The 13,337-nt window shown below is 42.1% G+C and overlaps 1 protein-coding gene across 4 annotated transcripts in view; it reads right to left on the bottom strand.

The window, feature by feature from the left end:
- Positions 1-3,805: 3,805 nt before the first annotated feature.
- Positions 3,806-13,337, bottom strand: part of HOMER2 (homer scaffold protein 2) — a 51,437-nt gene continuing 41,905 nt past the window's right edge. Inside the window, exons 4-10 of one of the 4 annotated variants that reach the window (XM_068203821.1) lie at positions 11,582-11,674; positions 10,508-10,534; positions 10,225-10,409; positions 8,551-8,707; positions 7,261-7,371; positions 5,187-5,267; positions 3,806-4,089 (exon numbers count right to left, since the gene is read on the bottom strand). In XM_068203821.1, the coding sequence (XP_068059922.1) occupies positions 3,901-4,089; positions 5,187-5,267; positions 7,261-7,371; positions 8,551-8,707; positions 10,225-10,409; positions 10,508-10,534; positions 11,582-11,674 (843 nt within the window). In that variant the 3' untranslated portion in view covers positions 3,806-3,900. The remainder of the gene's footprint in view (positions 4,090-5,186; positions 5,268-7,260; positions 7,372-8,550; positions 8,708-10,224; positions 10,410-10,507; positions 10,535-11,581; positions 11,675-13,337) is intronic. The other 3 variants (XM_068203824.1, XM_068203822.1, XM_068203825.1) reach the window with 3 other exon arrangements.

Here is a 13,337-nt window from a genome sequence, read left to right as displayed (position 1 = left end):
AAATCCCAAAAGGTTAACCTTTTTTATTCTGAGCTGTGCAACAAAGTTCCAAATTTTCATTTTGAAATAATTTATTCCTAATATGAGATTAATCATTTATTCCAAAATGTGACATAATATATCTAATGGAGTATTCTTTCCCCTTGAAAATAACTCTATCCATTTTTTATGTCACTTTTGCTTTTATGCAATACAAGGTACACCTTTTTATTTCTCATTTTGTCAAAACCCCTCAAACTCCAGCATTATTCAGCAGCTCTAACACCACCTAAAGGAGCATCTCACCCAGAGGTCAGCAATACACACTCTGTCCTGGCGTCACAGGAGGCCAGCACAGATTTTTCTTGCTAAAGCTCCCTGGCTGCTGATGCCACGAGGGCCAGGCAGGATGGGCAGTGTGGCAGGACCCGTGGGGGTGCAGCTGACAGAAACCCCCTGGGGAAGTGCCAAGCACATGTCCTTTGTTAAGGAAAGACCATGTAAGTGAGGTAGGAGAGATCCTGCCATAAAAACCACTCAGAGGGAGAAATCTCTGTCCAGAAAGGGAACTCATGGTCACCCAAGGTGAGGTACACGCTGTAAATGTGCTCAGGCTGGGTGGAAGTGGAGCGCTGGCCAAGGCATTGCTGACAGGCACAGGGAGACCAGGATTAGCCCAGCACTTGAGTAACAAGTAAAAACAAGCTCTGTAGATCCTCTCTTGGACAGGGATGAGTATTTCTTGGCCCTGGCAGTGTTTAGGGCCATCCCTAAGCAGGTGAACTCGGCGTGCCCACAGGGACAGGCGAAATTCCAGCTGTGCACAAAAGGAGGGTCAGGGCATCCACAGGATGGTGTGTGCATTTTGGTGGGGGAAGGCTGGCTGCCCTGGTGCTCCCATCAGGACAGAGGAGGCATTTCAGTGCTGGGATGAGTCTCAGAGGAGCAGAGTGAGGCTCTCCGTTTGGCACAGGGTTAGTGCTGGGCCACCAGAGAGCACCAAGGAATATGCAGTGTGTGACACCATCAGTCCCCCGGGGTGGGGACAAGGACAGGCCAGAGGGCAGCTGCAGTTGATGCCCAAACACTCCTGAGAGCATGCACTGACATTTTTTTTTTTCTCTTGAAGAGGAAAAATCCAATGAAAGAGATGGAAAGCTTAAGAGAGATGGTGTTTTGGGGAGTTTAAGCGATTATACATAGAAGCTCTCACCTTACTGCTGTTAGGAAGGAAAAAGAAAGAAGGCAATTATAACAAGCCCTTGGAGGCTTGAAGGACAGCATTTCCCACAGCATACAGCTGTGTACAAGCATCTCTAACAACTCAACATCAGAGCAATAGCAGATATGTGACATGTACATCTGGGGCAAGACAGAAGAGACAGGGCAGAGATTTCTTTAAGGACACTCCATTGCTCCTCCGGTGGGCACTAAGCACCCAGAAATAACTGTCTGTGACACAGCTATGCACTGGCTTAATGTGCCACCATCAAACTCCATCTGTTTAATCGATGCAATCCCATGGAAACACTTCTCTTGCAATTTAAGAGTGGCTTAATACATTCCTAATGAACTGGATCTGAGATAGGCCTGGCTAAAGTGGAAAACAAAGATCTGGATTAAACCAAATAATGTAATTTTTTCACAGAGTCTTTTGCATCCTTTTACCCAGCATCATGTTAAAAACAATTTATATTAAAATAAAGAGAAGCCCTAAGATTACTCAGCAGTAAAAGGAAGATAGGGCAGGATCCTTGGTTCAAAAGCAATGAACCACTGTGAGGAGTAGGAGTAGTATTGCTTGCAGCTCTTAATTGTGTTATCTGTGGCTCCCATCTGATGCAGGGACCAAAAAGCAGCATGGGAGGAGAGGAGAAGCAGGATGAGCTGCCTGCTAAATTATGGTGTATATCTGACTTTCTATCAAATAAAAAGACTAAAAATGGAGTCTACTTGTGCACAACCACACACTTTCTGACGTCATTTTCAATTTTGAGAAGTCTGATCTAACCCCACATTATGCAACTGTTGAATCTTCCATGCTGGCAAAGTCTAATTTTCACACGCCTACATGCTATGTACCTGATTTTTATTTTTATTTTTACATATCAACAGCCTAAACCATTTTTTTAAAAAAGAGACTTAAAATGGTCATAATGGTTATGAAAGGTCCTAGCTTTACATCCATTGTTTCCAAGGAGTAAAAGCAAAAATACTCAAAGTCCATTCTAAAAAACAGGCAATGAAGATAATGTCAAAGTAACAGATGAAATGAAAATTCAAGGGACAATGCAGATCCTATCTACACCACGGGGATTATATATTCATCTGCAAAAAAGTATTCAATGCATGTTTCATTTACAGCCCACCTTTCTTTTAAAGGTCACTTTAATAATCAAGATGTGCCAAAAAAAGGAAAAAGCCCTGAAATTCCAAGAAAAGCATGGCCATTTTATATCAGTCCCTGCTGGAAAGCACTAAAACAGTGCTTAGCCAAACTGTTGTCTGAATCAAGCAAATTACAATGCCATGCACACAAAAGTACTTTCCTTAATTACTTAAGATCCCATGTAAACACTCTGAAAACACCTTATGGAGAAAGAAGAGAAAGAAGCTGAAGGAAGTCCTAGGGGAAAGAGCAAAGCTTGGGCTGGATTCTCGTCTCCCATCCTTTTTACAGCCCTGTGTGTGATGAACTGAACTTCCTTCTCACTGAAGACCAGGATATGATCTTGCATTTCTCAACACACTCTTAGAGCTGCTGAATAATCAGTTCAAGAATAAAAGAGCATTTCTGCCTCTCAGGTTGAGGGTTTTTTTTTTTTTTGCTGCAACCTAACTAGGTGACTAATTCCTACCCTACTGCCAGAGAATGCAGAAATCCTAGGAAAGGACTTTGATTTTCCACAGCCATTGCCCTGCCAGTCTCTTGGGCAGAAATTTGCTTCTGAGCAACACCTTCCCGTAACCTTAGGATGCTTTTCAGATCCACGTCTCCTTCCTCACTGCTGCAGAAGTCAATCAACAACAATCAAGTTGCACACAGAAGGGCATGAGTCCTGTAAAAACCAGAAACATATCACCTATAAAAATAACTATCTGGTCCCCAGACTCAGGTGGGCATTTTTCAGAGATGCACAAAGTGATGGAACTACATGGGTTCAAAACTGAAGGCCAGAGAGGGGTGATGCTGCTAAGCAAGAGAAGCTGTTCTCACTGACTGGTAAGACACATCACTTCAAGAGCTGAAACTCATTTCTGCACTGTTGACTTTGTGCTGTATGGGTCCAGGCAAGAACATGAAACCTCAACCAGAGGTTATCTGAAATCCACTGCCTTTTTTTGGCTGAATCGGGCCTGATTGATGTGGTCCCTAAAGATACTGGTATCTGTGAGAAGTGATTCTCCTGACTGCAGCTCATCACAGGCACATTTTACAAACTGCAGGGGCTCCAGCTAACCTCTCTGCTCCACCACGGAATAAAGTCAATTCTGCTAAGAGTGCTGATAGTCCGGACAAGTAAAAGACTTCTTTTCTGTTTCTATGGTTGCAACAGCCCTTAAGAAAGATATAAATTTCCCTGCAACAACTAACTGCATATTCATTTTAAGGTAGATCTAGTTCCAGATTCCTGAGACAGAACCCTCTACCTGTTCCCAACCCCACAAAGCCAGAGCAGCAATATAGAAAATTTCTAATCTCAACAGAATTCAGTGAGCAGCATGATTGATTTGGTAAATAAACAAACAAAAAAAAGAAACCCACCAAAAAAAAAAACCCCACAGCAAATTTTCAGCCTCTATGTACAAAACCAATGCAAACAAGTGGAACATTCTAGTTATATTTTGTAAAACACATGTTTGGGATCAACAAAACATCAAACATCCAGACCCTAGATTACAAAAGAGATCTATTGCCATCTAATTGTCAACCCCAAGTTTAGACAGTCCTTGTCGGAAATCATGTAATTCATCTATCTTCCCATCTAGTACATCTAAAAAATTCTTTAATTCAGTTTTAAGGTTGGTCTGCCTATGTTTGTTCTCTTCAACTTCTGTCCTTAGCGTTCTGACTTTCTCTTCAAGATCTTTGTTCTTTTTCTCAGCAGCCTTTAAGACAAAAGAGACAATAAGATGAATCACAGAGAAGAAGGATGAGCAGCATTTCATAAATTAAAGCAAAAAATGGCAGCTGGGCTGTGAGACTTTGCTCCAACTTCTGTAAACTGATTAACACAAGCACCTCAGAGCAACTGACATGAGCATGTCAGAGCCCACGCAGCAAAGGACACAGATTAACTGGAAAAGATGCTTTGCATCAGACTTTGTCATTTAGTTGATATCTTCAAATGCAGCTGGATTTAAATCGTGCTCTGTGCATACATTTGTGTCATTGCTACAGCTGCAGAATTAGACATTGTGCCATCAATTACATACAGAATTATCTACGGTGGTTTAACCTTGAAAAAAAACTTAGGAAACACTGTCTGAGGAATAAAGTTGCTCTATTCAGAACTTTGGGATTTATTGGTATTTTTTAAAATTCTACTTTGCCTGATGGCTTATTTATTGATTGGATTTTACTTCATCAATGAGACTGCTCATTTTTGTTCTCTTTCCATGTATTAATTTATTGCATTTCCACAAGACCTGACTCGAGGAGGTGATGCCCAAAGTCCAGCTGCTGCCCGGGGCAGGGCTCCCGAGCACCTGCCATGGGCACATGCCAGTGCTGCTGGAAAGGGCTGTCACAGCACAGGGCCACATCCCCAGGTGAACTTTCACCCTGGTGCTGAGCAGCTATGCTCATCTGCTTCTTTCTTTCCCAAAGCCTGCCCTGCTGCCACTGCAGCAATTACCCCCAGGTCTTGGGGAGTTGTTCGACACACGTGGCAGTGGTGCAGCTCCATGAGCCCAGAGCAGCAGAAACATGGGATACAGGATAGCCTGGAACTGCAGGAGATGGATGCTACATGATCCCAGACAAACCAATTTCTGCAATAGAGCTATTTCATCACTCCTGTGCTGGGAATGGCACTGTGTATTTTGCATATAATTAGCATTTTTTGTTTGTACAAACTGGAGCTCTCTTGCTTTGAAACACTGAAGTCTGAATAGAGAAATGCATACAGCTATGAGAAAAAAAAAAAAAAAAAGTAAAGGAAAGGTACCAGTTACTTTGAAACTAATTTCACTGCTAACTGTACCTGTAATTGTTCAGATACAGATTCACATTCTGACATTAGCTCTGGTATAATTTCACCCTGCTTTCGGAGCTCTTCCAGTTCCTTTGAAAACATAAAAAAAAAACTATTAGTGCAAGCTTCAATTTAGAACATAATGAAAATTTGAAAAGATGAAATGGCTTTGCATATTTTATTGTATTATGCACAGTATTTGGATGGAAAATCAAAATAACCTGTCTACATTCCAAAATTGCTAATTTTCTACAAGGATACATTTTTTCACTAAAGTTTTTACTTTGCATTTCTAAAACAGGCAATGTAATCCCACCTCTTGCATGAATTCCATGAACTATATTAATAAAATCTTAACCTAAACCATGTAACTATGCAAAAGATGTATTAAATATCAGAGAAATCTGAATGGCTGTAATGCTACAAGCAATTTATAGATGGTAGCAAAGCGCAAATTAGACAATTTCAATGACATATGACAGCAAAAAAAAAAAAAGGCCAGTGGCTTTAGCAGCTGCACATATAGAAACATCATTAGAGAACACAGGTGTAATGGGCTTTCCTCCATGGCACAGCTGTGAGAACCACCACCTTCCCCCTCCCCCAAAATCTGTATTTGGTTCTGGCCTCACTACCCAAATTGAGCAGACTTGATGAAAGGAATTAATGGAAAGAGCAACAGGAGGAATCCATATCTCTGTTGGAAATTAAAACGTCTTGAAAATAGTGCAAGATCCTCCTCCAGAAACTGCCATTAGGTGATGATCTCCAGAGAATGCAGGGGTGCACCCCTGGACTACCTGCACTTGTGCAAAGCATTTGGCACTGTTCCACACAGGAGCCTTGTCTCAAAATCAGAGAGACGTGGATTTGGTGGAGGAACCACTTGGTGGGCAAGCACCTCCTCCACGAGGAGGGTGTCAGCAGCTTCTCTTACATGGCAATGCCATGAGCACACTTCATGTGGGCTTGCATTCCAGACCATGAAAGATTACTTATGGGTAGTTTAGAGCTAATTGAGAACATGCTAATGCAAGCATGAATTTTTAAAACAAGTTAGTAAATTTTCAGTGTAAATGGAAGACGGGCTCGTAAAATTCACAGGTCAATCAATTTTCTGGTTCATTTGGTACAGTAAAAACGTGAATCTTGAGGAGAATTCTAGGAGAGAATAAGGGCTGTTATATATGCTACTGCCACAGAAAGGTTGGGAAGACAGCATTACAATTTCCTTTGAAATAAAGGGTTGAAAAACACTATATTTATGACAGTGTATCAAAATCCATCTCCCTAAACTATTTCCTTCCACCACCACAAAATCCCTTAACAGCAGAGCTTTTAAGAGCACCAGCAGAGATGCTGTAATGGCACATGGCAAACTTTACTGCACTGCTTTTCCTCTTCAGTCAGCACAGAGCATTTGGTCAGTGTGACAATGGAAAAAAAAAAGAGCTTCCCAGTATTTTCCCCACTGTTCTGGGGTTCCAAGACATCATCTTCCTTAGAAAAATTAACACCCTTAAAAAATAACATTAATGTCAAAATGACAAACTGGGGTACTCTAGATGAATCTGAATTTCTCACGCTTGGCATTAGTCCTGAGGTCAGAGCAAGACCATAAACCAGCAAAGCTGTAAACTGTGAGCCATCCAGAAAAGAAACACAAATGACAAATTATTCTCTAAATGATGTCCTTTTAATGGCAATCCTGATGTCTACAGGAATTTTTGGCATGGGGAGAGTCAAATGAATCTGCTCTCAGCACACATCTGCCTGGCACTGGGCACCAAGTTTCACCACTGGCTCTTCTACAAGGACAAGTGTTGTGTACGTAAAAGCATCCTTTTCTAACCCCTGCCAAATTACAGCGTGCAGCCACAGCACATATCACATCATGAAACCTGGATGCAGAAACACTACCAATCAAGGGACTGTACATGGAAAACCTAGAAACACGCAACACCCCAAGACATCAGGCTGCTTCTGGTGGTAGGTGAGCCACTCCATAAATCTACACCCAAGGAGAGAAGCAGACAGTCCCACTCCAACATGAACATGCTATTTCTGTGTTTAGGGCACTCACCAGCTCTTTGTCCTGAAGTTCTGTTTCCAGTTCCTGGAGACGTCTACTCAACTGTGCATTTCTTTCCTTCTCTTTATTTATTTCATTGCACTGTTCCTCCAGTTCTTCAATCTTTAAGAAATGTCAGACATTAGGTGAAATTTTTCAAATTTAAGAAAATCTGGGGCAGAACACAGCTGATGAAATGGACATGGGATCTGTTTCCTAAATCATAGCATTTGATTTACTGCAACCAAATTATCACTTCTTTCCTTCAAAAGAGTCAATTTACACATCCACTAGGAAACCCTGGGTCTGTATTTATTCTCTCTTACAGTCTCTCTTATAAGCACTCAGGAATGCACAAAACACTGAGCTGCAAAAATAAGTGGAACTGGGGATAAAATCTGCACTTCAGTCCTATGAAGCCAACACAAGGCTACAAGGAATGGGTTTTCTTAACACATTAGGAGAAGAAATCTCTTGGGGGCTGCTTATTATTCTAGCTGGTGTATGAGGGACACAACATCAAAACTTTAGGGGGAGAGCCAGTTCAGAGCAACATCTGCTGCTTTGTTCTCTCGCCCAGGGATGCGCTTTGCTCTCTCCAAACCTCCTGCTGCCAGTTCTGGACTCAGCTCCCAGGAGATGCACTTCCCACAGGCCGATGGACCAGCTCATTAAGGTATGTACTTTAATTCTCAGCTTCGTGTTGCTTTGGGATTATAACTTCCTTCATTTGGAGGTAGAGCAATATGCAAAAAATTCTGACCCAATTAATAAAGGGGAAGGAACTTCCCAGGGCACTGCAGTGGTGCAATGTGAGCACTGAGCAAGGAACTGACTTGGGGAAAACCTCAGAACCCCTCCCTGTATAGAGAAAGCACATTATACAGACAGCATTGCTGCACAGTCTGGATGGTCACCAGCATGGGGACTTTGAAGAGGCAGTAAGGTGGTGTTTTAATAATCTCCTTTTTTCTAGTACAGCATGTATTGATGAGAACAATAATAGCAGTCCCATTTTTAGAACCTTTCTGGTTCCTCACCCCAGCCAGCAAGCCCTGCTGACACCAAGTCTCCCAAATCCTGATGCAGGGAACTTTAGGTGATGCAGCAGCTCCTCTGCTCCCTCCCTGCCTGCTGTGTGCAGAGGGAAGCAGCTGCCTGAGCTCCCCATCCACCGCCCTTTCAAAGGCCAACTCCATCTGCTAACACACACAGCGGGAGAGCTGCAGAGATCCCAGAGAAAGAGCCGTGGTGGGAGCAGCTGGCTGGAAGAGCTGCTCTCCTGTGGCTGTGTTCTGCTACCTTGCCCCTCAGCTGGTCGTTCTCCTCCTTGCAGGCTGAGAACTGCTTCTTCCAGTGCTCGATGCTGGCCGCCGACTCCTGCAGGGCTGTGGACAGCCTCGCGTTGCTCTCCCGCAGCGACTGCAGCTCCGTCTCCCACTTCTTCACGTTGGATGAACTGAGAAAAACAGGACACCATGAGGTGGTTTCACCTTGTATCCCTGTGAGTTGTTATTCTTTACCTGCCTGCAAACTCCCCCACCGCGGTGCGTTCACCATTAATTTGTTGCAATAAGAGCACTCAGATGTGTGTAATTGCCTTTTGCCATTTCATTCCAACGGAGAACAAAAGCCTTAATTTGACTGTCTCTGTCAAAACAAAGGGATCCACCAGCCCCAGCAGCAGTGGCCTGTGTCAGGAACAAAAGCCCTGCTGGCAGGGCAGGCTGTAGGGTCCAGCTCCCACTTGCACACAGGGGTCTCACCCTGGCAGTGCATAGTCCCTGACACCTCCTGAGCTGTGTGGCTGCAGCACCTGGGGCTGGGCACCTGGCACCCCTGCAGCACAGCCACTCTGCACATCTGCAGATGGCACAGCAATTCCAAATGGAAGATTTCAGGGAGTTGACATGATCTATATTTGAATTTATTTTAATGCTGAGTCTTAACTATAAAAGTGTTACATAATGCTGCAGAATTAAACTACTCATTCCCCAAAGCTTTGAGCTGCAGCACAGAGCACAAGATTAGAGGGTGAACGGGAGGAAGGCTTTGAAACTCCCTGTGTGCTACTTGCTGCCTGCCTGTGGAGGTGTCTACAGCAAGAGGAATGAGCTCACATTACTGTTTGAAACAGGTTAAGCTACTGAAATGTCAATAAAGAGAGACGTTATACTTCAAACATAATATATGCAACCTTGGAATTGCTCACTTGATAATGCTGCTTACAGTGATGCTTTGTTTTTTAAATACCTTTTTAAGAGTAGCTTGATCTTGTTAGATTTTCTTTCCACTCACAGATACACATTCACATGCAAGAGGCAGACAAGGCAAGATCCCAATAGAGAATTACTCTATTTTAATATTGTAACTTTGCATATTGCAACGCCTGTATTTTCACTACAGCTGCAAATTACTCCTCTCAGCATTTTCAAATTATTTATCAAAGCAAATAGCAAAAAATGTCATTTCAAGGGGCTCTGTCCACAATTTAGAAATATCCCCTAAGACTTCCAAGTACTCTGATGAAATTATACTTCTCACTTCAACTTTTTATGGTTGAGTGCATTCCCTTTCATAATTTTAAACATCCATATCTATTTTCATCAAAGTAAGTGTAGCAAACTCAAAGAGGAAGAAAGATTGGCTTCACATGTTATCAGCAGCAATTGCTCCCCTATGGCTTTAATGTTATTTCTGTAGTTCTAAAACTTTGTAAAAGAAGATGGTTATAATAGTTGGCATCAGCAGAATAAAAGAGAGCTTATTTCTTCATAAACTACATCAGAAATAAATGAAATGAGAAATATTTCTCTGCCAGATACCAGGAGGTACTTGCTAAAATCAATTCATTCCTCCATTCTGCAGCACCATTTAAAATTAATTACAATCTGAATAATTTCTTTTAATATCATTATCCATCAGATAATTACAGCACACTTTTCCAACACAATTTAGGTTCTACAGGAACTTCACCTTTGGGCTAGAGCAATTTTTAATTTATCATTCTCAGATTTGAGATGTGCCTCAGCAGGGCCACCATGTGATGCCTTCTCGTCGTCTGTGCCATTCACACTTGAAGCTCGAGTGGAAGATGGTGTTTCACGTCCAGACTCCTGCAGCACAACACACAAACGAACACTGGGTGTCTCCTGCATCTCCTGCAAGACCACAACACCAATTTCTTTGTAATCTTGATCCCACACCACTTGGCTGAGACCTCGGCTCTCCTGGCAGAACAGTGGTAACACACACATACCCTTTTCATCTTGGCTGCAAAGCCGGTCTGTTTAAAAAGAATGAAAAAATTACAATGATACACAAATGGAAGTTTAAAGTGTTCAAAACTTAAAAAAAGTTTTTCCCCCATAAGGCTTGTGTTTTTCAAAAGTTGTTTGTTTTTTTAAGATAATGAAACAATACAACACACAAAGTACAAACAAACAAACACAGTACTGCTCCTCCAAAAAGATACTATTGACACACTGCTTGGTGCTGACCACCAACAGAGAACAAACAAAGTGAACCACAAAGAACCATGATCAAACTCTTCACAAAATGAGTATCCAAAGTCAGCCACTCAGATCCATATTTGTGGGCCCCACAAACGGGGTGGTTGCAAGACCAAAACCATTCAGCAGCTTTTCCTGCCTCCAAACATCAGCCCAGGCCAGGAACAGCTGCTGAGCAGGGTTCACTCTCACCTAAGCAATGCCCACGAAAATGCAGCCAACCCTGCAGAGAGCCTGGGCCACCAGTGCATTTCTGCAGTCTGCAGGAAACGCAGACCTCGCAGGGGCTGCGGCACTGGTGGCACCAGCTGCGCTGCCCAGGACAGGGTACTGTGCAGATACACACCACAGGCTTCTTCCAACCCCCAAAACCCCCCTGCTCCCACACCACAGCTGCCCAGGGAACACTGCACACAAAGCCAGGCAAACCAAATGCCACAGAAGTGGGCTGGACAGATGACAGAAGGATATTGATGAGTCTCATTCAGTGCCTGCTGAAGCACTACACTGACTGACTTCCCAGTGACTCAAACTGTGTTTAACAGTACAAATCAAAGGATGTATAGCTTTCCCCCTTATTGAAAAAGTTGTAACAGCTCAAGGACTGCTGAAAAAATTAGATTTAAATGAAAGTAAAGAGCATGGACAGATAAAAAATATTCTTCTGGCAATGCTAATGTCCAGCAGCTGACAATTGCCTTCAGCAATCTCCATTCTATATACTTTAAGCTGGCTGCCAGAAGCTGGCATAGTCCATTTGAAAATTTAACTTTAAATTATTTATCCTGTATGTGTACAGGTATTAAAGCTAAATTACAAACCTGTGAATGATTGCTTGAGGTTTCAATTTTCTCTTGAGATCTGTCTCTTGCAAGTTTGGCAGCTTCTTTTACTTCCTGGAACTTCTCTGCAAACTAGAAAAAGCATGAAAGACATTTATTAACATGATTTATCATCTATTAAAACATTAAGATTGCTATCTTCATATGGTATAGATGTCCAAAAGTGAACAACTAATTTTATTAATTTAGAATTTTTGGCAAGAAAAGACATTTTAGTTCTTTGGCAGGATGGTTCTTCCAAAAGAAGCGGGGGTGTATCTAAAAGAGGAACATCTCTGTAACTCTGGCCAACCACAGTAAAAGCCCATGGAGGAAAAGGAACTGTTGGTGTCCTCCTGGTTTGATTTGGTTCTGTTTATTTCCTCCCCCTTCTCTGTTTCCCTTGGTGTTGACAGTGTATTATAGACAAAGGTATTAAAGACATATGTTTGGATAAAAATAGTATAGATGTCTTCTATTCCTAAGAGCAAGTGAATTCAATTAAAGAATGCAAATAAGTTCATTTGCAGAAGGTAAGCAAGGGATTATCAACACATAGGAAAAAGGAGAAGAAGGCAGATCTCAATGTACGATAGAGTCATATGAAAACACAGCTTTTCTGCTCTAATTTTCTTATTACTTTCAAAAATAAAGGTAGAAGACTTCAGATAAAGGCTCGAATGCTTCCTGTAAGAGGGATCGATCAAACTGGGAGAGGTGAGGGAAAGGAAAGATAAAGATGGAAGGTAACAATCCCAACCTCTGTGAGTTGCTGTAGGACATCTGCTCCAAAGCCAGCCTGGCATTTTTGGAATATAAGTGTTATCACAGCCAGTCAGGGTTGCAGGGCTTCAAACAGTGTTTAGAATTTTATAAGGAGGATTACAAAGATGGAAAAAAAGGTATAATACATAAGACGTTTTTAAAATTATGATGTATCCATTATAAGAACAGGTAACTGTCCTTCAGCTAAAACTGCTTGGTCCTGCTTGCCTGTGTTTTGAAAAACTTCAAATGCTAGAAAGGCAAGATATTTTAGAGGCAAAAATATAAACAGATGTATTTATTGCACAGTTTGTGACAAAAGGATTGCCATTATATCCTTGGATAATTCAGAACACCTATGAAAAAATCGTAAATAAAAGCATGAAAAAACCATCCAAATTTACAGCTGAAGAATTGAAAGAATCATTATTCACTTAGCAATCCTGCCTTCTAATTTACAGCAGGTATTTAGCATGCTGTCTCAGTAAAATTTGGACTGTAGAGACCAATTAAACAAATTTTCTCCATTTGGTCTAAAAGCAATCTGGATTTCCACGTGTAACGCACACAAATGGCAATTTCCAACAAACACACACACATCCTGGTTAAACCCCAGGGATGAGAACATTCTGGAAGGTAAGTGATGCTCTGGGTGCACCCTGTGGTGTGTGGCAGCGCTCGTGGACGAGGATGGAGCTCTGGGATCCAGCTGCTCCTCCACCTCAGCTGACATTGCACATGCAAGGCGCGTGCCCTGGGATGGCAGCAGTTGCCATCTGATGGCATTGCAGTCACTACACGCACAAATGGCTTGATTACCTCTCCAGCACTCCACAGATCGTTAAGAACAACCACATTACATTTGTGCCTTTAGTGATTTAACTCTAACTTTACACAAAGCATCTCTCCCGCTGTGACAGAGCAGCTATAACCAGCTGATTATTTCTAAAATATTATATCAACACTAAGTTCTACATTTGTGTTTCTTGCG

The sequence above is a fragment of the Anomalospiza imberbis genome, chromosome 13, assembly GCF_031753505.1.
Source record: "Anomalospiza imberbis isolate Cuckoo-Finch-1a 21T00152 chromosome 13, ASM3175350v1, whole genome shotgun sequence".
In the NCBI taxonomy this organism is placed as follows: Eukaryota; Metazoa; Chordata; class Aves; order Passeriformes; family Viduidae; genus Anomalospiza; species Anomalospiza imberbis.
The sequence above is the reverse complement of the archived record's forward strand: the minus strand, read 5'-3'. Positions and strand labels throughout refer to the sequence as shown.